The sequence below is a fragment of the Hyperolius riggenbachi genome, chromosome 10 (assembly GCF_040937935.1).
Source record: "Hyperolius riggenbachi isolate aHypRig1 chromosome 10, aHypRig1.pri, whole genome shotgun sequence".
NCBI classification, from domain to species: Eukaryota; Metazoa; Chordata; class Amphibia; order Anura; family Hyperoliidae; genus Hyperolius; species Hyperolius riggenbachi.
In genome coordinates, this window is record NC_090655.1 from 282,305,262 (window position 1) to 282,331,355 (window position 26,094).

A 26,094-nucleotide genomic window follows, 5' to 3' on the forward strand; every position below is an offset into this window, starting at 1 on the left:
TCCGTTTGTATTATCTTTCACCTCATATGTCTGAGAGGCCCCATCCACCTTTCGTGGGAGGGGCTTGGTTTGGTCTTGGGGAGGGTTCTGAGGAACCTGACATGCAGGACATGGTACCTCCTCCAAGTCTTTGTTCTCCGTTCCTAACCAATATGTTAAGACTTGGCCCCTCCTCGTATATGCCTCTAGTAGCCATCTTTGAGCCTCTGGTAAACCATATTGCTTTTCTAAAATCACGTTACCCTGAGCATCACATTTAATTTGAGAAACAAGTTTTGTTTTGTTTTTTGCACCCCTCAGGGTGCAGATGCCCTGAAAACCCATATTTACTTCTCCACAGGCTGCAATATTTTACCCAGTTTTTACTTTTTCTGCGCATAACACATTCATCATTAGTGGCCATAATTTTGCTTGTACCTTGCCCCATTGATCTATGTACAGCACTATGATGTAACAATTCCTGCTGTTTCAATCCCGTTCACTCACTTATTGTTGGATTTACAATGCCCTGCGGTCCCCTCCCGGAAAATGTACTGCCTTCTATGCACAAAGATGTAACAATTCCTGCATTTACAGCGCAAAGATCTTACAATTCCCGCTGAGGCAGAGTGCCTGCACTAAGATGGAAACGTTCCTGCTAAGGCACCTCGAGGGCTGCAGCTGAGACCGAACAACACTCAACGTGATGAACCTCTGTGTGGGGCTGACACTGACTGAAGTACAGAAACAACCTGTGATCTAGATCCACTCCGATATTACTGCCTGTTACGCGGCTGTGTTCTATTACAAGAACTTACAATGCACACGGTAGCTTAGGAAACTGACCACAGATTGTGTCATGCAAAACAATATAACAACACATCAAAACTTATACTCTAATTTTGCGCAGCCCTGTGTATGAGAAGTTACAGAAATAAAAGGTAGTACTTACAATTAAGAAGCTTTCAGGACACCTGAGAACTTTGTTTTAGAATCCTAAGCAGGCGATTTCACCGACCTTGGCTGAAGAAGTCTCACGGTTCGAAATAAACCGTATGTCACAAGGACATGAGACCTAGTTGTGTTTGGCCACCTTTTGGAAGGGAATATTTACCCCGGTGGACTTTCACTGGCCTGCTATTAGATTGTTCGCCAGTCACAAGCGCGCTCCTAGGCCTCAATTCTTTGTGACGATAGGTTCCCGGTTCGAAATAGGATCAGATGTTAAAGGAAAATTAACTTACAACATGAGACGTCTCCAATTCGTGCCAATGAAAATGAAATCTTTATTTACTCAGCCGAGGACTTTCTCACAGCCAGCATATAGAACCCGCAGCTAACACAGCTCAGCTCAGCAGGAGAAAGTGGCTTTCTCCTGGTGTGCAGAGTCCTTTTAAACCCTAACTAATATGATAAAATATTCCTCCTTTCAGGCAGTTCTTTCTGGTAAGTGTCCAATCAGCATCATATCAAGGTGACTCAGTCCTCCTTTCTTGGGCGGGGTTACTTGACTTCTCTCTGTCCTCCATGAAAGTGAAAGTCAACTTTGGAGGAAGTCTTCTGAAGTCAGTTCCTTGTTTCGTTTCTCAAAGTCAGACCTGCCCTCAGAATCTGGTTCAAACTGCTTCTCAAAGAGTTGTTTCTTTGTGCCTAGTACAACATGACACGAGGGGGAAGGGAGGTCGTTCTGGAATTCCACTGCAAAGGACATAATAAACTGTGCACAGTAAAATGCTTCAAAAACATATATAACATATATTCAGTGATATTGTGATAACTCATTATTTAAAATGTCATTCTAGCACACTGGTCTGATTATATAAATGTGATTCTTATAGCCACGTGAGACTATATAAAAAATATACCATAAGATTAATTATAAATCTTAATAATTCTTTCCACAGCCCATTTAAATGCAGGTATAGAGTTTGCCATAACGACTTCCTGTGCCAATGCATTCCACATCTTAATCACTCTTACTGTAAAGAACCCTTTCCTAAATAAATGGCTAAAACGTTTTTCCTCCATGCGCAGATCATGTCCTCTAGTCCTTTGAGAAGCCTAGGGACAAAAAGCTCATCCGCCAAGCTATTATATTGCCCTCTGATGTATTTATACATGTTAATTAGATCTCCTCTAAGGCGTCTTTTCTCTAGACTAAATAAACCCAGTTTATCTAACCTTTCTTGGTAAGCGAGACCTTTTGCTGCTATCACATTTATAGTATTATCAGGTAAAATAGCTGCCAGTCTTCCTCTGTGAGGGCGTAACAATACAGATCCATAAGGTTACCTATAAAATTCTATAAAGGAGGAGGAGCCAGTCACAGTGATGACTGACAGTGAGCTGCATATTATCACACTCTGCACTAGCTTGTGCCAGAATCCCGCATAGAGATCCTTCCTGGGTCTATCTGTGAAACGTGAAAATTCACCTACATTTTATGTACTACATGTACCAGTGTTTATCTCATCATGTCACCTCAGCTCAGGGGCTTTACACAGCAATGCACTAAGCAGCATGAGAGAGTCCTCAGGATTCTATGCAATACGCTGCCATGTGCATCTAGCATAAATGAAAGATTAGAAAAGAGCATTTATCAACACATTGTGTGAGATCTCTCATGTCTGGCAAGATGGGATTTATGCCCAAAACATTTCCCACACTCAGCACATGAATAGGGCTTCTCACCAGTGTGAGTTCTCTCATGTATGACAAGATGTGATTTACATACAAAACATTTCCCACACTCAGCACATGAATAGGGCTTCTCACCAGTGTGAGTACTCTCATGCTGGACAAGATGTGATTTATGCCCAAAACATTTCCCACACTCAGCACATGAATAGGGCTTCTCACCAGTGTGGGATCTCTCATGTGTGACAAGAGTTGCTTTATGCCCAAAACATTTCCCACACTCAGCACATGAATAGGGCTTCTCACCAGTGTGAGTTCTCTCATGTATGACAAGAAGAGATTTATAAGCAAAACATTTCCCACACTCAGCACATGAATAGGGCTTCTCACCAGTATGAGATCTCTCATGTGTGACAAGCTGTGATTTATACCAAAAACGTTTCCCACACTCAGCACATGAATAGGGCTTCTCACCAGTGTGAGATTTCTCATGTATGACAAAAAGTGATTTATAAGCAAAACATTTCCCACACTCAGCACATGAATAGGGCTTCTCACCAGTGTGAGATCTCTCATGTGTGACAAGATATGATTTATAAGCAAACCATTTCCCACACTCAGCACATGAATAGGGTTTCTCACCAGTATGAGATCTCTCATGTCTGACAAGTTGTGATTTACTCACAAAACATTTCCCACACTCAGCACATGAATAGGGCTTCTCACTAGTGTGAGATCTCTCATGTCTAACAAGATATGATTTCCATACAAAACATTTCCCACACGTGGAACAGGAATAAGACCCTCCAGCAGTGAGAGATCTGTGCTGGGTAGGAGGCCCCTCAGGGTTAGACAGGTGAGGAGAGTCTGGGGGAATATTTGGGGTCACCAGGATATCTGCAGGAGACTCTTGTCCAATGACATCATCATCCGTTGTACAGTCTGTGGATACAGAGAGACGAGTCTCTGAGAGGTTCCTGATGCCGGGACTCCGCCCTGCAAATAGAGAAACATCATCACTTCCTGTTAGAGAATTCTGAGGGTAGGAGCAATTATTAGTGATGGTCAGTGAGCTGCTGATAATTCTAAGTTGTTGCAAAGTTTATGCAGATCAGAAACAAACTAAATGCAGCAGCTGCATAACGTTGCATATAATTAGCATACAAGTCACAGTTATTTGCATGTCACTGACCCTCCCTACAGCTACAGCATTGGCCATACATGGAAAGCAGTCAGCACCTTGGTGATCACACTGGTGGCTCGCGCTCCTCTCTCATCTCCTTACCGGTAAGCGCACACTTACACAATTGTTTGGCGGTTCTACGTCCCTGATTATATCACTGCAGTGCCATTCTTTTCCTCTCCGCTTTGGGCGATTCTCCTCTTCCGGCAGTGTCCGGTCCGCTACTCCTCTATTGGCACTTTCTTTTCCACCTCTTTAGTGTGCACGGTCCCTTGTCCTGCAGAAACTCTCCTACCTCTAGCACTGCCCCTCATTCATCTTTACCTTGCGCCCCAGGGCAGGAGTTGTGTTTGTCCCTTTGGATGTATTACCTGTCATACTGTACGAGATATATTCTATATGGAGCATAATAGTATTGGATTCATCGAGCCTTTGCCATCCAGGTGTTATTATTTTTAATACGTTTTTAATCCTGTCATAACATTATACTAATAAAGGCTATTTTTGATTTGACTTATTTAGTTGTGGTGCGGTTCTTAAAGTGAACCTCCGGACTAAAAATCGACTCAGCAGGACTGAAAAGGCTTTCTGTTTATTTAACAGTTTCACAGCATCAGAACTTTGTTTCTCTTATACAAGCCTCATTTTTAGCTGCACAGAAGAAAACTGCCCGGGCTTTTTTCCCCTGATGTTGTGCAAAGCATGATGGGATTTCTGATTTTATTGTTCTTGTTCTGCTGTTTTGGTGCAATTTTTTTTTTTTTTTTTTTTTTTACATTTTGAATTTGACATTTAAAGCCTAGCGTGTGCAGCTGGGAGGGGTAATCAGGACACAGGATAGTTGTGTCTCCTGCTCGTCACCTCCTTTCAACCAAAAAGATGGCTGCCCCCATGACAAAGATGGCAGCCCCCATGAATCACAAACCTTTGCCTGTTCTTTTAAAACAGGGTGGGTAAGAGATTATATTACCTATCTATTCTAATTAAAATAACTAATGTAACTTGATGACAGTATGTTTGTTTAGGCTGAAGTTCCCCTTTAAAGGCGCTCAGGCTATCCGGGCTCTCTCATAAGCACCTGTAATCGACCTGAGGAAGCGGCTTGGACCGCGAAACGCGTTGTCTATTGTGCTAAATAAATCCTCTTAACCATTCACCAAGCGGAGTCTCTTTGTATAAAGGGAACCCCGAATATACTATACGGCGCCTCCTACCCCCTTCGAAAAACAATTCCCCTTTAAAGGGCCAGCTTGTTCTTTGTTTGCAACACAATGTGGTGTCATTTACACATTCTTATTACCATTGTTTCCTCGTGTCACTCATATGTCCCTTGTAATGTCCCTTTATCTCTCTCTTGTTCCGCCAGTAGCACTTTGTCGCCCCCAACTGTGACCAGTCTGTGTACAGTAATGTACAGTAACCATTATCAGCTTATTACAGGCCAGAAACACTAAGTCACCTCCTACTGTGACCAATCTGTGTACAGTAATATACAATGACCATTATCAGCTTATTACAGGCTGGTAACAGTAAGCTCCTCCCTACTGTGTACCAATCTGTGTACAGTAATATACAGAGACCATTATCAACTTATTACAGGCCAGTAACACTAAGTCACCCCTACTGTGACCAATCTGTGTACAGTAATGTACAGTGACCATTATCAGCTTATTACAGGCCAGTAACACTAATTCACCCCTACTGTGACCAATCTGTGTACAGTAATGTACAGTGACCATTATCAGCTATTATTACAGGCCAGTAACACTAAGTCACCCCATACTGGGTCCAATCCAGTCTCCCCCCCCCCCCCCATGACCAATCTGTGTACAATAATGTATAGTGACCATTATCAGCTTATTACAGGCCGGTAACACTAAGTCACCCCTACTGTGACCAATCTGTGTACAGTAATGTACAGTGACCATTATCAGCTTATTACAGGCCGGTAACACTAAGTCACCCCTATTGTGACCAATCTGTGTACCGTAATGTACAGTGACCATTATCAGCTTATTACAGGCTGGTAACACTAAGTCATCCCTACTGTGACCAATCTGTGTACAGTAATGTAGTGACCATTATCAGCTTATTACAGGCCAGTAACACTAAGTCACCCCTACTGTGACCAGTCTGTGTACAGTAATGTACAGTGACCATTATCAGCCCTATTACAGGCCAGTAACACTAATTCACCCCTACTGTGACCAATCTGTGTACAGTAATGTACAGTGACCATTATCAGCTATTATTACAGGCCAGTAACACTAAGTCACCCCTACTGTGACCAATCTGTGTACAGTCATCATTATCAGATTATTACAGGCCGGTAACACTAAATCACCCTATACTGGGCTCTGTGTACAGTAATGTACAGTGACCATTATCAGTTTATTACAGGCTGGTAACACTAAGTCACCCCTACTGTGACCAATCTGTGTACAGTAGTGTACAGTGACCATTATCAGCTTATTACATGCCAGTAACACTAAGTCACCCCTACTGTGACCAATCTGTGTACGGTAATGTACAGTGACCATTATCAGCTTATTGCAGGCCAGTAACACTAAGTCCCCCCCCCCCCCCTACTGTGACCAATCTGTGTACAGTACAGTGACCATTATCAGCTTATTACAGGCCAGTAACACTAAGTCACCCCTACTGTGACCAATCTGTGTACAGTAATGTACAGTGACCATTATCAGCTTATTAAAGGCTGGTAACACTAAGTCACCCCTACTGTGACCAGTCTGCGTACAGTAATGTACAGTGACCATTATCAGCTTATTACAGGTCAGTAACACTAAGCCCCTCCTACTGTGAAAAATCTGTGTTCAGTAATGTACAGTGACCATTATCAGCTTATTACAGGGCAGTAACACTAAGTCCCCTCCCCCTACTGTGACCAATCTGTGTACAGTAATGTACAGTGACCATTATCAGCTTATTACAGGCCAGTAACACTAAGTCTCCCTACTGTGACTGATCTGTGTACAGTCATTATTATCAGATTATTACAGGCCAGTAACACTAAGTTACCCCATACTGGGTCCAATCCAGTCTCCCCCCCCCCCCCCCCCCCCCATGACCAATCTGTGTACAATAATGTATAGTGACCATTATCAGCTTATTACAGGCCAGTAACACAATCTCCCCCCCCCTCCCTGTGACCAATCTGTGTACAATAATGTACAGTGACCATTATCAGCTTATTATAGGCCGGTAACACTAAGTCACCCCCTACTGTGACCAATCTGTGTACAGTAATGTACAGTGACCATTATCAGCTTATTACAGGCCAGTAACACTAAGTCTCCCTACTGTGACCGATCTGTGTACAGTAATGTACAGTGACCATTATCAGCTTATTACAGGCCGGTAACACTAAGTCACCCCTACTGTGACCAATCTGTGTACAGTAATGTACAGTGACCATTATCAGCTTATTACAGGCCAGTAACACTAAGTCACCCCTACTGTGACCAATCTGTGTACAGTAATGTACAATGACCATTATCAGCTTATTACAGGCCAGTAACACTAAGTCACCACTACTGTGACCAGTCTGTGTACAGTAATGTACAGTGACCATTATCAGCTTATTTCAGGCCGGTAACACTAAGTCACCCCTACTGTGACCAATCTGTGTATAGTAATGTACAGTGACCATTATCAGCTTATTAAAGGCCGGTAACACTAAGTCACCCCTACTGTGACCAATCTGTGTACAGTAATGTACAGTGACCATTATCAGATTATTACAGGCCAGTAACACTAAGTCACCCCTACTGTGACCAATCTGTGTACAGTAATGTACAGTGCCCATTATCAGATTATTACAGAACAAATAACACTAAGGCCTCAGTTCATAGAGCACAGTGCGGTAAATGTGAAGTGCTCGGTAAATCGCCACATTCTGTATTTTAGACTTTTGTGTGCTAATTCATAACAACGTTCACAGGTGAGGTAGAAGTTCGGTAATGTACTGGTTTCATTAGACAAAACTCTGTGCAGAGACAGCATTACAATAGTAAGAGGCATCCTGACATCCCTTTAGATCAGTGATGGCTAACCTTGGCACTCCAGCTGTGGTGGAACTACAAGTCCCATGAGGCATTGCAATACCCTGATAGCTCTAAGCATAACACAGGGAGGCAGAGGCATGATGGGATGAGTAGTTTTGTCACAGCTGGAGTGCCAAGGTTAGCCATCACTGCTTTAGATGTACATGTTTTGCTACACTGTTTGTTATACTGCCTCTGCCCACTCTGAATCTGTCTATTAGTCTTTCTTAACATTTTATTTTTTTGCCACAGCTTAGATGAACTCCCAGGAGACTTTACACATGCCCTGCTTAGATGATTTCCCCACTAGCTACTCTGCATCTTCAAACAGAAACAGAAGAGGTTAAACTGCTGAAGGGAGACAGGGGAAACTTATTTTCTTCCGTTCTCTCTGCTCACTGCCTGGGGGTAGAAAAGCAGGATCTGCCAGAGGAGGCTTCGGGTCCTATCCCGACTCACAGGAGACAGGGGCTGTTTCTATTGGCTTTTGCTCCTGTCAGTCACAGCTTATGCCTCTCTGCTTGTCTGAGTCACGCTGGCTTCCCCCAGTATCTCAGTCTCCGCTCTCATTTCACCAATCACCACACCAGAGGTGATGACCTATCCACATGTTCTATCTTTTATGTATTGACATTTACTGACATGTGTTGAGGTATTTACTGCATAAGTCAGTAATATTCCTCACTGCTCGATAACGTCAGCTTTTCATGCGGTAACAGCCTTTATGAATCAACATTTTCCTAAGTGCTCGGTAAAGTCAGCTGTTTTCTGCATTACCGAATGTGCTAATACTTTATGAATGAGCCCCAAAGTGTCTTATGTGACTGTACAGTACAAGACAAAACAAAATCAAGAATAACTGTTTTAGATGACAAAAACCTAACATGAGTATTTAGTATAACCCTTAATATGGCCAGTCTGTGAGCAGTGACACGGGCCTCAATTCACTAAGCTTTATCAAACACTTTATCGAACGTTTGACAATTTACCTAATGGGTAAAATCTAATTTTGAATTCACTAAGGTGTTATATATTTATTGAATGTTTTATCAATAAAACATTCGATAAATATATAACACCTTAGTGAATTCAAAATTAGATTTTACCCATTAGGCAAATTGTCAAACGTTCGATAAAGTGTTTGATAAAGCTTAGTGAATTGAGGCCATGGTCATAATAACTAATAAAAAAAAATAATTAATATTGTTTACTCACTTGTTTTGCGCTCTGTAAAAGGATCCTCTATAGTTGTCCCCATCATGTCTCCCTTCTCCACAGACTGCTGATCACTCCTCACATACGTCTCCTCTTCTTCCTCTTTACTTGCCCTCATCATGTCACCCTCCTCCATAGACTGCTGATCACTCCTCACATACGTCTCTTCTTCTTCCTCTTTACTTGCCCTCATCATGTCCTCCTCCTCCATAGACTGCTGATCACTCCTCACATACATCTCTTCTTCCTCTTTACTTGTCCCCATCATGCCACCCTCCTCCATATACTGCTGATCACTCCTCACATACATCTTTTCTTCTTCCTCTTTACTTGTCCTCATCCTGTCACCCTCCTCTATACACTGCTGATCACTCCTCACATACGTCTCCTCTTCTTCCTCTTTAATTGTCCTCATCATGTCACCCTCCTCCATAGACTGCTGATCACTCCTCACATATGTCTCTTCTTCCTCTTTACTTGTCCCCATCATGTCACCCTCCTCCATAGACTGCTGATCACTCCTCATATATGTCTCTTCTTCTTCCTCTTTACTTGTCCTCATCATGTCACTCTCCTCCATAGACTGCTGATCACTCCTCACATACGTCTCTTCTTCTTCCTCTTTACTTGTCCTCATCATGTCACCCCCCTCCACAGACTGCTGATCACTCCTCACATACGTCTCTTCTTCTTCCTCTTTACTTGTCCTCATCATGCCAACCCCCTCCATAGACTGCTGATCACTCCTCACATATGTCTCTTCTTCTTCCTCTTTAATTATCCCCATCATGTCACCCTCCTCCATAGACTGCTGATCACTCCTCACATATGTCTCTTCTTCTTCCTCTTTAAGCACAGCAGCACTTCCATGTATCAGTTCTCCACACTAAGTGCTCAGAATGAGAGAAAATGTAAAATGTGAAAACAGATAATGGCATTCACAGAAGGAAACAATGTCATACAGTACAGAGTCACTGATGACCCTCATCCGACCTACCTGATAATGGTGGGGGGTAGTGGGAACTTCTTGTGGACAATCCTGGGAATAAAGAGGACCTGTACATCTCTCTGGTGGGTTTCTGTTACTGGATACATCTGTAGGAAACACACACACTGACTGAATACATTGTCTCTATGTGTTTATCAGATGATGGGGGATCTAGGTGGACAAACTGGGAATAAAGAGGACCTGTACACCTCTCTGGTGGGTTTCTGTTACTGGATACATCTGTAGGAAACACACACACTGACTGAATACATTGTCTCTATGTGATTATCAGATGATGGGGGATCTAGGTGGACAATCCTGGGAATAAAGAGGACCTGTACATCTCTCTGGTGGGTTTTGGTTACTGGATACATCTGTAGGAAACACACACACTGACTGAATACATTGTCTGTATGTGTTTATCAGATGATGGGGGATCTAGGTGGACAATCCTGGGAATAAAGAGGACCTGTACATCTCTCTGGTGGGTTGCTGTTACTGGATATATCTGTAGGAAACACACACACTGACTGAATACATTGTCTCTATGTGTTTATCAGATGATGGGGGATATAGGGGACCCTCCATACTGTGCTCTCATTTAGAAGAAATTAAAGTCTCCTCTTACCCGGTGATGTGAGGGGCGACTGATTCTCTATCATGGCGTCCTTGTAGGGGTCCTTGTGTCCTTGTATACACTGCTCTTCCTCCATGGAGAAATAGATGGCGACATCCTGGCATTTCATAGGAACCTGACAAACATAATTATACAGTCACCGCCCTGATACACCCCTTACTGTAACTGAACAATGTCCCATAATTCCCAGCACTGCTCACCTTTCCCATCAGCAGCTCTATCATCCTCCTGATGACATCCAGAATCTTGTTGTTGTTGTGTCCGTTAGATATCAGGGAGTGAGGTGGGGGCACTGTGATGGTCACATGATCACCAGACTTCACTGGAGGAAATTTCTGTATAGAAAGACCAACATTATTGTCACATGACCTCACAGAATCCTCCTCCCCTCTCCAGTCAGTGTTGTGTATTTTTCATAAAGATAAGAGTGACATAAGAGTGACATCAGATGACCTCCCAGAATCCCCCTCACCTCTCCAGTCAGTGTTGTGTTTTGTTTAATTAATAGAGATAAGAGTGCTGTCATATGACCTCCCAGAATCCTCCTCACCACTCTGGTCAAGTGTGCTTTATTCATAGTGATAAGAGTGATGTCATGTGACCTCCCAGAATCCCCCTCACCTCTCCAGTCAGCAGACAGAAGATCTCCAGGGTGAGGTTGAATATCCTCTCGGTCATGTGACTCTGGTCCTCCTCCATCCTCAGTGATGTGGTCATGTGATCTGTACGGGATGCTGCTGCCTTTGGATAGATAATAATGGGAGGGTGATCCAGATTCCACAGTTGTCAGTGGTGAAACTACAGATACAGGCGAACACTGGCAATCCAGCGCAGGAGACTTGGGCGGAGCCGGCGCCACCATAGACCATAATAGGAATTATTACACAGTGAGTAACTTCAGCGCCATTAGAAGACGGAGCTGGAGTTACTTATAAAACACTATAATTCAGCCTCCAGCAATTGCTGGAAGCCAAATTATTGCATTTCCCACCATCCATGTGGACCTGGAGGGGGAATAGTAATTAACGTCGCTGGGAACTTGTGCAGCAGCAGGATAAGCCATACCGGCTGTATCCTGCGCCCAAGTCTCCCGGCAGCGAAATCTATCGTACGCGATACAGGATCCCCCTCCCCCATTACTCCCCATTGCTGTCACTTGTGGGTGGTGGGGTCATGCAGAGTATTGCAGGAAAGCATAATAAGCTGGTTTATAGCTACCTGTGCACTATACTCACAGCGTGCTGCAGTCCTGTCCTCCCTCTGCCTCCTCTCCAGCTGGCCTTCTCTCCTCACATCCCCCTCCCACTGTTACCATTCATGTGATGTTACAGCAGTGCTGGTAGTGGTAGATGGATGAGGATATGAGGAGAGGCAGAGACTGAGGCTAATGGGAGCAGAGGACTGGAGCACACTACAACAGCTAGCTATAAACCAATGTAATCCTTCCTATTACTACTCTGCCTAGAGGTGGGGGAAGGAGCAACATTGGAGTGTGGGCATGGCTATACTGGGGGAGAAATGACATTACTGGGGTGGGGGACATTACATACTGGAGGATAATGGCAATGCTGGGGGACACAGGGGACACATGGCTATACTGGGGGAGAAATGGCATTACTGGGGTGGGGACATTACATACGGGAGGATAATGGCAATGCTGAGGGACACAGGGGAACATGGCTGTACTGGGAAAGAAATGTCATTACTGGGGTGGGGGACATTACATACTGGAGGATAATGGCAATGCTGGGGGACACAGGGGGGCATGGCTATACTGGGGGAGAAATGGCATTACTGGGGTGGGGGACATTACATACTGGAGGATACTGGCAATGCTGGGGGACACAGGGGGGACATGGCTATACTGGGAAAGAAATGGCATTACTGGGGCGGGGGACATTACATACTGGAGGATAATGGCAATGCTGGGGGACATGGCTATACTGGGGGAGAAATGGCATTACTGGGGTGAGGGACATTACATACTGGAGGATAATGGCAATGCTGGGGACATGGGGACACAGGGAGGACATGGCTATACTGGGGGAGAAATGGCATTACTGGGGTGCGGGACATTACATACTGGAGGACACTAGCAATGCTGGGGGACACAGGAGGGACATGGCTATACTGGGGGAGAAATGGCATTACTGGGGTGGGGACATTACATACTGGAGGATAATGGCAATGCTGGGGGACACAGTGGGACATGGCTATACTGGGAAAGAAATGGCATTACTGGGGTGGGGACATTACATACTGGAGGATAATGGCAATGCTGGGGGACACAGTGGGACATGGCTATACTGGGAAAGAAATGGCATTACTGGGGTGGGGGATATTACATACTGCAGGATAATGGCAATGCTGGGGGACACAGGGAGGACATGGCTATACTGGGGGAGAAATTGCATTACTGGGGTGGGGGACATTACATACTGGAGGATAATGGCAATGCTGGGGGACACTAGGAGGACATGGCTATACTGGGGGAGAAATGGCATTACTGGGGTGGGGGACATTACATACTGGAGAATAATGGCAATACGGGGGGACACGGGGGGACATGGCTATACTGGGAAAGAAATGGCATTACTGGGGTGGGGGACATTATATACTGGGGGATAATGGCAATACTGGGGCACACAGGGGGTACATGGCTATACTGGGAAAGAAATGACATTACTGGGGTGGGGGACATTATATACTGGAGGATAATGGCAATGCTGGGGGACACGGGGGGACATGGCTATACTGGGGGAGTAATGGCATTACTGGGGTGGGGGACATTACATACTGGAGAATAATGGCAATACGGGGGACATGGCTATACTGCGAAAGAAATGGCATTACTGGGGTGGGGGACATTATATACTGGGGGATAATGGCAATGCTGGGGGACACAGGGGGGACATGGCTATACTGGGGAAGGGTGGGGAATGGTGCATAAGGGTAATAACTAGAGAGGAGCAGCCCCTTCGATCGCAGGGGGGCCCCACAGAGCTAGTCTACTTTAGGGGACCCAGCAGGAAAGCTCATAGGGAACAGTTTTCCAATCACAGCACCCTTTCCCGTACGAAGCATTGTGATTGGCTGAATAGGGTGGGTGTAGTTTATTACAACCTATCTGAAACCTAGAAGTTCAAGAGCATGCCGTCCACCCAATCATGTTAGCTAGATTTCCCTATGAGGTTTCCTGCTGGATCCCCTAAAGTAGACTAGCTCCGCCCCAACTACTACCCTTCCCCTCCTCCAGTACAGGGGACTATACTACAGATCAGGGGTGTTTGTGGCTACACTGGTTATGGGTGTGACGATCAGGATGGCCACACTTGTTTCATGACTCTTGTGAGATGGGCCCCCAGGCCATGAAATGCACCGAGGGGAGGCAAGGGAAGGGGTGTGAGCATTGGGAGGGGCCTCATAATTTGTAGTCATGCCTCTGCTTGCCTTGTTTAACTGCTTTCTGACCGCGTCACGCCGATGGGTGTAGCCACAGCGGCAGCCCCAGGACCGCCTAATGCCGATTGGCGTAAGAGCAGTGGTTTGCAGGAGATTGCGCGTGCTTCTCCACGACTGCTGCTCAAAGACTGCTAGATGGTAACACCGCCGTCTAATTACTGTATACAGCGCTGCTAACTACAGCAACACTGTACTGGGGACAGCCGTGTGACATGCCTGTCCCCCTGGGACACAGGACAGCGATCGGCTCTCATAGGCTGAAGCCTATTAGTGGGGAGAAAAGGGAGGGGAATCTCTTGTGTGCTGAGTTGTGCGGCCCTGCAGCTGCAGTGACCAATTAAGCAAAAACTGACCTGGTCTTTAGGGGGTTTAACACTAAAGTCCCCAAGTGGTTCAAGGAAATACATATGCCTCCATATCACTGTCACTTCAGGTGTGCTATAATGTCCATCAGGAGTAGAAGGTGCTGGGGTGCGGGTGATAAAGGAATCAGCCTTACCTGTAATAATGGAATCACATGATTGGGCACCTCTGCATCTGCCATGTGTACAGCACACACTCTCAGTCTCAGGGACTTCTGGGAAATGGCAGGCAGTGGGCGTGGCATCATGACATCATACATGCTATGTGAGGCTGGGGTCGCCATTTTGGCGACTGGCAAGAGGTATCCATACATAGTACTATCTGCCCTTACTATGTAGAGTCATGTAGTGTGGGCAGTTATCAGATGTATAGGAGATTTATACCTCTGTACACAGGGAAATATTCAGATCACAATTATATGGTGAACATAAGGCTGCAAAATACACAGACGTTATTAAATAGAACTCTGCTGCCATCTAGTGGTCAGTTGTCAGAATTGCATGTAAAGTAAGAAATGTCTCTGAGGCAAAACTTTATATAAAACACCTTTACCTGTCCGTGGCTCAGTAATGTGGGGGAGAAAATAACGTCTATAGATGTCCTCTGCAGGCAGAAGTAGTTATGTACTAAAATGTCTTTACATGTCTGTAGCATATGGATGTGAAACACAGAACACCTGTAGATGTCCATCAGGAGGCCCCCATGGGCTGCACGGTGGCATAGCGATTAGCGTTCTTGCCTTGCAGCACTGGGACCCCGGTTTGTATTCCATCTAGGTCAGAATCTGCAAGGAGTTTGTATGTTCTCCCCGTGTCTGCGTGGGTTTTCTCTGGGCACTCTGATTTCCTCCCGCATCCCAAAAACATATGGATAGGTTAATTGGCTCCCCCTTAAATTGGCCCTAGACTGCAACACATACACTACACAATAAAGCCATAGGACTATGGTAGGGAATTAGATTGTGAGCGGCGAGCGCCTCTGAGGGACAGTTAGTGACAAGACTATATATACTCTGTACAGCGCTGCGGAAGATGTTGGCACTATATAAATACAAAATAATAACAATTAATACAGATTTGATTGCACTAAGGGCACTTTTGTTTGTTTTTAAGCACCGGTGATTTTCAAAATTGCCCTAAAAGTGCTTGTGCAATGATTCCCTATGAGAGTGCTCAGATATGAGCGGTTCAATTCTGATCCGCTCACCAAAGCGCTGCCTGTACCATTTTCTGAGTGTTTTTGCGCAATGGAAAGTATAGGGAAATCGCAATGTGCTTTGTACAGCAATTTCCCCAGCGCTTTCAGGAATAAATGCATTGTATTTATTCATTTTCAGGGGAAAGAGACTGATGTCATGAAGGGAAAAAATGAATCACTCAGCAAAAGCGCTCAGAAAAGAGCTTTACAAAAACAATACCACGCAGGTAAGCACCGGCAGTCGCTACAGAAATTGTGCACAAAATCGCAAAATGCTGCGTCATCGATTGCGATTTATGATGTGAACAAGGCCTAACGGACTAAAGGTCGCCACACACTATACAATAAAAAAATGTTCCGATTTTACAACAATTCCATAAAAATGATTGTACAGAACTTTTTTTCTTTTAATTTATTCAAGATTTCTGATCAAATTTCTATTTTTTTTTTTTCAATAAAAGCCAAATCAGAAGTGTTGGATTTTTCTCATCAATATTTATGAAATGTGAATGGTGTAGGGTAGATTGTCAATTTCTTGAATTATAGATGCAATTTTTTTTTTCATAATTGGGAAAAAATGTAACGTGTGTGACGCATCAGTCAGATTTTTTGAAATGTTACAATCAATCAGAAAAATGAATTGTACTCCGTGAATTGAAAAGAAATACATAAAACATTTTTTAGTTTCAAAGAAGTTTTATTGGTTTAACAGTAAACATTACAGCAATTATGGGTATGTCCACTTCGGGACTAGATGTATTATGATAATTGATATACAAATTCAACAAGAACAAAACAAATAACAAAACAAAACATAAATCTGGGACCAACCGGGTCTCAGCAAGTCAGCATTAGGCAAATCGCCTTTAGGAATGGAAAGCATAGACAGAGTTATTAAAGCTCTGAGTATATTGACCATTTGTATTGAGACAACAATGCAAAAGTGCAGGCTATCACTCTAATGTAGAAAAATTTTGTTACCATTTAAACACAGCTAAGCTTTAGATTAGCATTTGTGGCGCAACAGCACCACCTAGTGGGCAACTAACAGCCTATTCTTAAAACAGAATGAAAAAGGAATCTTAACGTATGTCGTATTCAATCTATTTCACCAGGTCTTCGCTAGGAATATATAGAGAAAAGTTCGACCCTGCATATAGCAGGGGTTCCCTTCTTCGTGTATATGAAAAATACAAATAGTGACACGAATGTTCCTCAGACACTGTGGAGAAAAAGTTTGTTCAACCAAGATGAGATGGACCCCTTCCTCCAGTTCTAGCGTATAGCGTCAGTGACTTTTATGGTGGAGTGAAGTTATAAAGGTCAATGTGGACTGGGCCTTCACAGATAGGCGTTGGATGTAGGGATATTCTATTAGCTGGGAGTCCCATATAGGCTCGTGGTAAAGTGAGTCGTCCAGATTGATATATAGCTAAAACAGTCCCTCTTTTTGTGAAGTACCTGGGTGTGAGGTACGGCAAGATCAACATACCTTGAATAGGCTGATAATGCAAAAATAAGGGAAGGTATAAGGAAGCAAGAACGAAGATGAAGCCGCTCAGTAACATCGCCTAGTCATGTCTAGGTGTGAGGCCTTCAATGGGTGGAGGTTATACTCACGCCAATATGGCGGCAGTCCGTATTGTTGTAAGCCTCAGTCATCGCTGCAGCTAGTCTTCCGGGGCAGAGGACTGTGCGGAACGAAGTCTCGTGCTCCGTGCCGACCATACTTTTGCCGGGCGTGATGCCCGTTGAAGCGGAGGAGTCGAGGTGACCTTTTCAAGTGGTATCCCAAGGATCTCTAGGTGTCTGCGGCCTTCCTCTGGTGTGCGTGCAGCGTAGATTTTATCCTTGTGAGTAAAGGTGAGCGAGAACAGGAACCCCCAGCGATATTTGATTGAAGCTTTTTGCAGCGCAAGGGTGATCGGTCTAAGCGCTCTGCGGCGCTGAATGGTGGTGGAGACGAGGTCAGCATATAATTGCACGGAGTTAGGAACATCCGGCAATGAGGTAAGGTTGCGGGCTGCTTCAAGCACTATATCACGTACCTCTTCAAATTGAAATTTCAGAATCACATCCCGGGGTAGATCACTGTTGCGGGGATTGGCCAGTGCTCTGTGGATTCTCACCATCCGGAAGGAGGCCGGGTCCATTTGTGGAAGGAGTGCACTAAAGAAGTTCAGTGCTGTGGGTTTAAGTTCCTCCGATGTAATGGATTCAGGTAGGCCCCGGATTTTAATATTGTCCCTCCCGCTTCTATTTTCCATGTCCTCTAATTTTAACTCAAGAGTATCGATCTTAGAGGCTTGGTCATCGATGGCCATTTTGTCATCTTCAAGGGCCCCAGCAAATGAGTCTGCCTGCTTCTCCAGGTCTGTTATGCGGTTTCCCATCTCCCTGATTTGGATGGTGAAGTCCCTTACCGCTTCTTTTAGCTCCACTCTGAAGACCCTAGTGATATCAGCTAGTAGGGTATCCAGAGGTGGGGTCTGAGCTGGAGCCGGAGCCTGGGTAGTGTTTCGCTTCTGGGTTGAAGATTGCGACAGGCTGGCTGACTTAGGCGAGGCCTGTTGTGGGGAAGCTGGTGCTCCGTCAGCCATCTTGGTTTTTGTGGAGCGTGGCGCCGCCGCTTTTACTCTTGGAGTAGCTGCCGATTGTGATGGTATTTCCTTGTTTTTCTTGCCCCTTCCTCTTCGCGACATACCAGGTGGGGTTTGCGTCAGTTTAGGTGCATATTGCTGGGGCTTAGCCGGCTCAAATTGGCGAAAAGTGTCAGCCCGACTGCGGAGCAGCGGAATCTAGGTCATGTTCCGTCCGCGCCGCGCATGCGCCCCATACATAAAACATTTTTTGAATGCTGTGTGGCCACCTTAAGACACCCGAAGCGAAAATAAACGAATGAAATAAATGATTGTATTTATCCACAGTCTCCTAAAAAATGACTTTTTAAGATATTCCACAGTTTTATTTTATGTTTAAATCAACTTTTGAAGTTTTAACTGTTTTATTGTTTTTGCTCAATGACACATTCATTGAAGTATGCCAGAGCTAAAATCTATGAACTCTTCACCCTTTCAATCTCTTTCCTGCTCTCAGAAGCCATTTTCTGCTAGGAAAGTGTTTTATAGTTGGAAATTCTTATCAGTGAGGGTCACACTGTAGTCACTTCCTGTCTGAGTCAGGACTGAGTCAGCCACTTGCATAGCTGATATGTAACTCTTTCAGGCAGAGAAAGAAAAAAAGGAACACAACACAGTTATTTGTGTGCTTGGCACTGTACATACACATGTCTATCTCATCATGTCACACATCACCTCGGGTGTACTTTAACAGTAAAGTGTAAGGCCTCGTTCACATTGCGTTCCGATAGCGTTAATGTTTGCGTTGACCATTTTTTGTTTTGCGATTTCCGGTGATTTCTGAGCGCTGCGTTATTTGGAAAAGCGCTTCTCTAAGTGGTTTTGCAGAGCGATTTGTTTTTTCACTTCCTGACGTCAGACAGGAAGTGAACTCTTTGAACCGGAAAATAATAAATATAATGTATTTATTCTTAAAAGTGCTGGGAAATTGCTATGCAAAGCGCTTTTACAAGTGTTTTGCGAGTTCCCTATACCTTCCACTGAGGCAAAACCGCCCTGTAAATGGTCCATGCAGCGCTTCTCTGAGCAGATTGGAAACAAACCACTCAGATGTGAACTCTCTCATAGAGAATCATTGCAGAAACGCTTTCAGGGAGATTTTGAAAAATCGCCAGCGCCTAAAAAAAATAAAATCACAAAAACGCCTGTAGTGTGAATGAGCCTGAAGTGCTTGCGGTGATATACATGGTGATTATTGTACAGTCATGCAGAACATAGCAATACATGGGGGTAAGCACAATAATATACAGAGTAGCATGTTGCTTATATGGGGCTGGTTCCTGACATTATGGTAAGAACATGCACATTCTTCTATCAGAAGTAACCATAATATATATAGTAGGCAAAAGAACCGTAACACGACCATCATATAGTGAATGGGGGGGGGGGGTTGGCCCAGAAAATCAGAGCACAAGCTCCACTTGTTGGTCCCTCTGAAGACAACGCTCTGAGTGTGTTTATCCAGAACACTTCTTTTCCCGCTTAGCTTTATGTGAATGATTACGCACACGATTGCGGCAGCAGCTTTTACTACAGGACAGGAGCCTCACGTCCAGGATCCACAAGTGGGTATTAAAGACATCTTTTAAACTTAAAATTTAACCTCCTTAGCGGTAATCATGATTACCACCAATTCACACGTATATTCTGTGACTTTTGCTGAGTATTGTTTATTAAAAAAACACTTTCAGTGCCGCCAAGTGGGATCACTTGCGTACCACCGATCCACAAATATAATTTTGTGACTTTTGCTGAGTATTGTTTATTAAAAAAAGATTTCATCTTTGTGACAAGTAACGACTAAGTAACGACTACTATGAAGAAATCCCATTAATCCACAAGAACGGGAAGATTGAATGAATTGATTGACCTCTCAAGCGTCCAGCAGCGGGTTAAGCACCAGCCTATCCTTGTCAGGCACGAGGCCCTCTGCCAGTTATATGGAGCCAGTGGGCACAAAGGTGACACAACCAGCAGCTACAACATGCACACAACAACCAAATACAGAGTCTGAACAATTCTTGTATGATACAGTGGGCTATTCGGAGGAGCTATTCGCACCCGCACAAACTGCCATCTGTGAAAGGTCAATGGAACAGCCACAAATCTTGTGCCCGGATTCACAGGCAGTGGATGATGAAAATGCACCAATCACTGAAAGGCAAAGCGAGGGCGAAGACACCCAAATCCCAGAGCAATGTGCACAGCAATTGGAATGGCAGGAGAGCTGCACAGAACATGAAGAACAGATGGGATTGAGGCGCGCAGAGGTTGTTCTGATGAGCTCTACTCCACCGCACACATATGAGGACGACTCGGAGATGGAAGAGGAGGTTTTGGACGATGATCGCACAGACCCGGATTGGCCACCAGCAGCACGTGGCCATCAGGATAGCAGTACAGATGAGTCAGCTGAAGAACCTACTGCATCAAGAGTTCGCGTTGTGCCACAAAGGAGTCAGGGAACATCGGCCACAACAAGAGCACAAGTGAGACGAAAAAGAGGCACGCGCCAAACTCCCAAGCAAAGCAGTAGGTCCTCCACAGTCTGGGATTTCTTTGAAGACAGCAGCAAGGATGTAACCATGGTGATTTGCATGGAGTACAGGAAGACACTGAGCAGGGGAAAAAATGTGAACAACCTCAGCACCACCAGCATGCGCCGGCACATGGAAGCCAAACATCCCACTCTGTGGTCAAACGCGCAAGGCCAGGGTACCGTCGGCTCGCTTCCAGCCCCCAGCAACACTGCCTCCGGTGTGGACACCAGACCCTCCTCAGCAGACCAGCCATTACGTGGTGGACAAACATCCGTACCAACCGATGTGAGTTTAAACAGTAGTGCTCTTGACTGTTTCCAGTCATTGACAACAACCAACTGTCCTTCAGTGTGCGAGCCTACTGTTCAGCTATCTGTCCCAGAGATGTTGCAGCGCAGGAGAAAAATGTCAGCAAATGACCCCCGGGCCATGGCACTAACAGCCAGCATTGCCAGGCTCCTGGCCTGCGAAATGCTGCCATATAGAGTGGAGAAATTAGTGAGGAGATTTGCATCCTCCTCCAGCCACGTCAACAGACTGACTTCCGCTAACCCAGGACTAGGAGGGGAGCAAAGAACACAAGCTGCAGCTAGTGCCCACAAGGGAATGGTATCGGCAGTGTCCAAGGTGTGGCAAACTTTTCTGACACCCAGGCAGCAGCCCACAGAACAGCATTCGCCCAGTTCCACCTACAACACCGATCGCCTGACGAAGATGGTCAAGGACTACCTGTCAGATGGCGCAGCCGTGCTCAACAATCCATCAGTCCCCTTTAACTATTGGGTCCCTAAGCTAGACACCTGGCACGAACTGGCAATGTACGCAATAGAGGTGCTGCTTCAGTGCTGCCGGAAGCATCATTACAGATCGGCGTATCCGCCTCTCCACAAAAAATGCAGACTGTCTGACACAAATTAAAATGAATAAATCGTGGATTGGAAACGACTTCGCAACACCCCACGACCCAGCACCATGAACATCTGTGCTGGGTTAGCGTTTCCGCTCTCTTTTTAAGGAATATCTCATTGTATTATATTTATCCCTGTATGGCGACAAAATGCTTTGCTGTACGCATGCATTTTGTTGCCATGCCAGGACTGGGTTGTGTCACTCACAAAGCGTGGCCTTGCTCTCCTGCACTACCTCCTCTTCCATCCTGTGTGCTGGGTTAGCATTGCCGCTCTCTTTTTAAGTAATATCTCATTCTATTATATTTATCACTGCATGGCGACAAAATGCTTTGCTGTACGCATGCATTTTGTCACCATGCCAGGCCTGGGTTGTGTCACAAAGCGTGGCCTTGCTCTCCTGTAGTACCTCCTCTTCCATCCTGTATGCTGGGTTAGCGTTGCCGCTCTCTTGTTAAGGAATATCTCATTCTATTATATTTATCACTGCAATATTAGGGGCAATATTATGCTAGCATCTCGAGTTTTTATTTCCCTTTTAATGCATCCCAAAGTTTTGTTAGCTTTAGCTGCAGCGGCTTGGCATTGAGTACAATTATTTAACTTGTTGTCGATGAGTACCAGTGATGCTCGGATACCCCCCAATCACGGATCCGCATGCGGCCGTGATTATTGGAGCCGCATCCGTATCTACCCGTGATCGCGTGCCGTCTTTTTTTCCGCAACCGGCTCGACCCGTGTTCAGCATTGTTGAAATCCGCAATGTCGTGTCGTGGGCAGTCGTAACCCGTAATGCTTCATGCGTATCACCATGCCGCCATGCGTACAAATGTACGTGTTGAATAGCTGAGATTGCGCATGCGCAAGCGTATCAGTAGTTAATGCGGACATAAAAATCCGCATGTATGTTATGAGTGGGTACCCGTACTGACTAACTGCGCATGCGCATGCGTATCAGTAGGCTATGCGGACATAAAAATCCGCATGTAGCCTCCCCTCCTGTGATTGGTCGCTCTAGCCTGCGTCAGGGGCCTCTGATTGGCCAAGTGACATGTATTGGGAAAAATCCGTATCACGGCCGCATCAAGGCCGTGATTACGGGTCGTGACCCGTCTTTTTGTACGCATGCCGTGATCCGGATTTGACGCGATGTCGTGATCCATGCAGATCACGGCATCCGGATCACGGCCTTCGTGATGCGGAAAAATGGCCGTGAATCACGCATACCCGTGATCACGGCCATTCGTGAGAGCACCACTGATGAGTACGCCTAAGTCCTTCTCCAAGTTTGATGTCCCCAACTGTATCCCATTTATTTTGTATGGTGCTAGACCATTGGTACGACCAAAATGCATGACTTTACATTTGTCAACATTGAATTTCATCTGCCATGTATGTGCCCATATAGCCATCCTATCCAGATCCTGTTGCAATATGACACTATCTTCCTGAGAGTTGATTATTCTGCACAATTTTGTATCATCTGCAAAAATAGCAACATTGCTCACTACTGCATCTACTAGGTCATTAATAAATAAATTGAAGAGCACTGGACCCAGTACAGACCCCTGTGGGACCCCACTGCTAACAGTCTCCCATTTTGAGTATGATCAAAATGCAATCACTCAGTGACGTACTCCCTGCTGGACATGGTCATATGCATAGTGCCCCCCTACTCAGTGACGTACTGCCTGCTGGACATGGTCATATGCATAGTGCCCCCCCAACTCAGTGACATACACCCTGCTGGTTTTGCCCACTGACCAACCTACGCCACCTCTGAAGTCCGGTGGTAATGCACCATTTCCCTTGCATGGGCTTGGGCACCTCAGGTGCAATGCAGCGCGTTAAGTGTGCTAGGCCCCATTGCCTTGCCCTTGCGCTATTCTGGAAAAACAGTGTAATGCAATGCAGGTTTTCAATGCCAGTGTAAGAGGGGCCTTAGGGAAACTCCACAGCCTATACACAAACAATCCAATCTGGACTCAACCCATTCTCGTGAAAATTTCTCTGAACTTTATTTCCATAGACATGCGCGGTCAAACAGCATAAAAAGAGAACAATATTTTGGGTTACAAGCCCTTTACCAAGTGCTTAAGCATCTGGTAAATGACAATCACTCCTATAGGCAATGCAATGTGAACACGCCCACATTAATTTGGGGGGAGGTGGGAATAGACTGTACAAACTATTAATCCTTCTGAACTAAAGAGACAACTATAGCTATAAGAAGTGCCATAAACTAAATTACATCCCTAAGCTCTCTGTCCTCCTGGCATTGGACCACTTCCAATACCTACCACCAGCAAAACTGGCTCACATTATGGCCAAACTCTGCAAAATGTCTAGCCAAGGAGTGCTCTCTCTATTTCTCATCCTTCTCACCCCTCTTTCTCAAACATTCAGGGTTGTGTATGTTACTTTTATGCTCATTGAGCCTAGTATAATATTGTTGTACAAGTTGATGATGCCCATACTAGCTAGATACTTGATTTCTCTGAGGTCCGTCTGTTCCAAAGTATTCCAAAAAATGAGTTGATGAGTTGTGTCCTTCAGACAACGATTATCAGATCTAACGATGGGTTGTAGCCAAAAGTCAACGTAGATGCCGAGGGGCTCTAGGAAGGGCGTCAACAGCAGACATGATGGGTCTTCCGAGGGAGAGGGGGTGCAATAGGTCTTTATGAACTTTCGGTAAAGTATAAAAGACCGAGGCTCTCAAATGCTCTTTTTTTTCAAAGTCACCATTAAATCCATGCTGATTAACTCCCTCGTCTTCACTGTCCCTTCTAGTAACACTTCCACTTCATGTTTATACTGTGACGTTGGGTCTCTAACCAGCAATCTATACATATTAGTATTGGCTAATTATACTGATAGTGTACCACAATGCCCCCCCCCCGGTCTGACTGGAGAGTCCCCCTGTAAGCTCCTCAGCGCTGTGTGTTCAGCTTCAGACAAATTGCATTGTCTCCTTCCTCCATCAGCATGCTTGTACTGCCCCAAGTCCAAATCAATCAACACTGTGCAGTGCTAAGGAGGGGTACAAACAAATACACTGAGGAGTACAGCACAGCAGTTGCCAATCACCACTGAGATGGTCACACATTAATTGATGGCCACTCCCTGATCAGATAGCGATCTATTCCTGCCACACATAGGGGTCCATTCATAAAGCATTACTGTATTCCGTAATGCAGAAAACAGCTGACTTTACCGAGCACTTAGGAAAAGGTCAATTCATAAAGGCTGTTACCGCATGAAAAGCTGAAGTTACCGAGCAGTGAGGTAAATTACCGACTTGTGTGGTAAATACCTCAACACATGTCAGTAAATGTCAATGCATGAAGCCTACAACAAGCAGTAAGGGCTTGTTCACACTAGAGGCGTTTTTGGCCTTTTATCAAGAGCAGGCAATTTTAAAAAATCGCCCCCAAAACGCTTGTGCAATGAATGTCTATGAGAAGGTTTGTATTAGCACGGTGCATGCGCTGTGCATTCAGCAAAGCGGTGCCTGGACCATTTTTGGGGTGATTTTGCTACAATGGAAAGTATAGGAAAAACGCAAAACGCTCACAAAATTGCTTTGTGCAGCGATTGCATTCACGTTTTTAAGAATACATACATTGTATTTATTCTTTTCCGGGTCAAAGAGTTCACTTTCTGACTTGTGTCAGGGAGTGAATTAAGAAATTGCTCCGCAAAAGCGCTTAGAAACGTGCTTTACAAAAAAAGCAGTGCGCAGGTAATCGCCGCGTATCACAAAACAAAATCGCCTCAAAAACCGCCCAACGCAAATGGAACGCAATGTGAACGAGGCCTAAAGGCATGAAATAATACCATTGTAAGGCCTGGCAGATCTCTCGTTTTCCTTCAGTCTCTGTGCTCCAATCTAGTGCCAGGACTCTGAGTCCGGCCCACGGTCTTCACCTATAGACAAGCCCCCGCTTGAACAGGACACTTAATTTGTCTCCTGACTTCGGTTACCCCCAGATCTTACAGTGTAAGGTATAGAGACTGAGGCCGGGAAGACAAGAGTACCACCAGCGCCACAAGGCAAGACTATGCAGCTGGATAATATAGTGTGAATGCACTTGTGGAGGAGATAACACAGATCACACCAGGAGCTATGACCGAGGGAGCAAGATGGCTCAGAGCGACCGCAGCTCTGAGCTACCGATAAATAAACAAGACACAATGGTTGCTCAGTGCGAACGCAGCACTGAGCATCTGATGTCCACCACACTGAGTTAACAAGGACAGACAACAGACAGAAAGAAGG

At 45.0% G+C, this 26,094-nt stretch overlaps 2 protein-coding genes across 2 annotated transcripts in view; one reads left to right on the top strand and one right to left on the bottom strand.

The window, feature by feature from the left end:
• Positions 1 to 26,094, top strand: part of LOC137537252 (uncharacterized) — a 1,269,057-nt gene that overhangs the window by 582,239 nt on the left and 660,724 nt on the right. The window lies entirely within an intron of this gene.
• The window catches only part of LOC137535882 (uncharacterized), a 192,438-nt gene continuing 167,585 nt past the window's right edge, over positions 1,242 to 26,094 (bottom strand). Inside the window, 8 exon segments of the mRNA XM_068257760.1 lie at positions 1,242 to 3,612; positions 9,079 to 9,964; positions 10,076 to 10,173; positions 10,695 to 10,818; positions 10,904 to 11,038; positions 11,325 to 11,444; positions 14,665 to 14,742; positions 17,456 to 18,506. Of these exon segments, the coding sequence (XP_068113861.1) occupies positions 2,579 to 3,612; positions 9,079 to 9,964; positions 10,076 to 10,173; positions 10,695 to 10,818; positions 10,904 to 11,038; positions 11,325 to 11,444; positions 14,665 to 14,742; positions 17,456 to 18,506 (3,526 nt within the window). The 3' untranslated portion in view covers positions 1,242 to 2,578.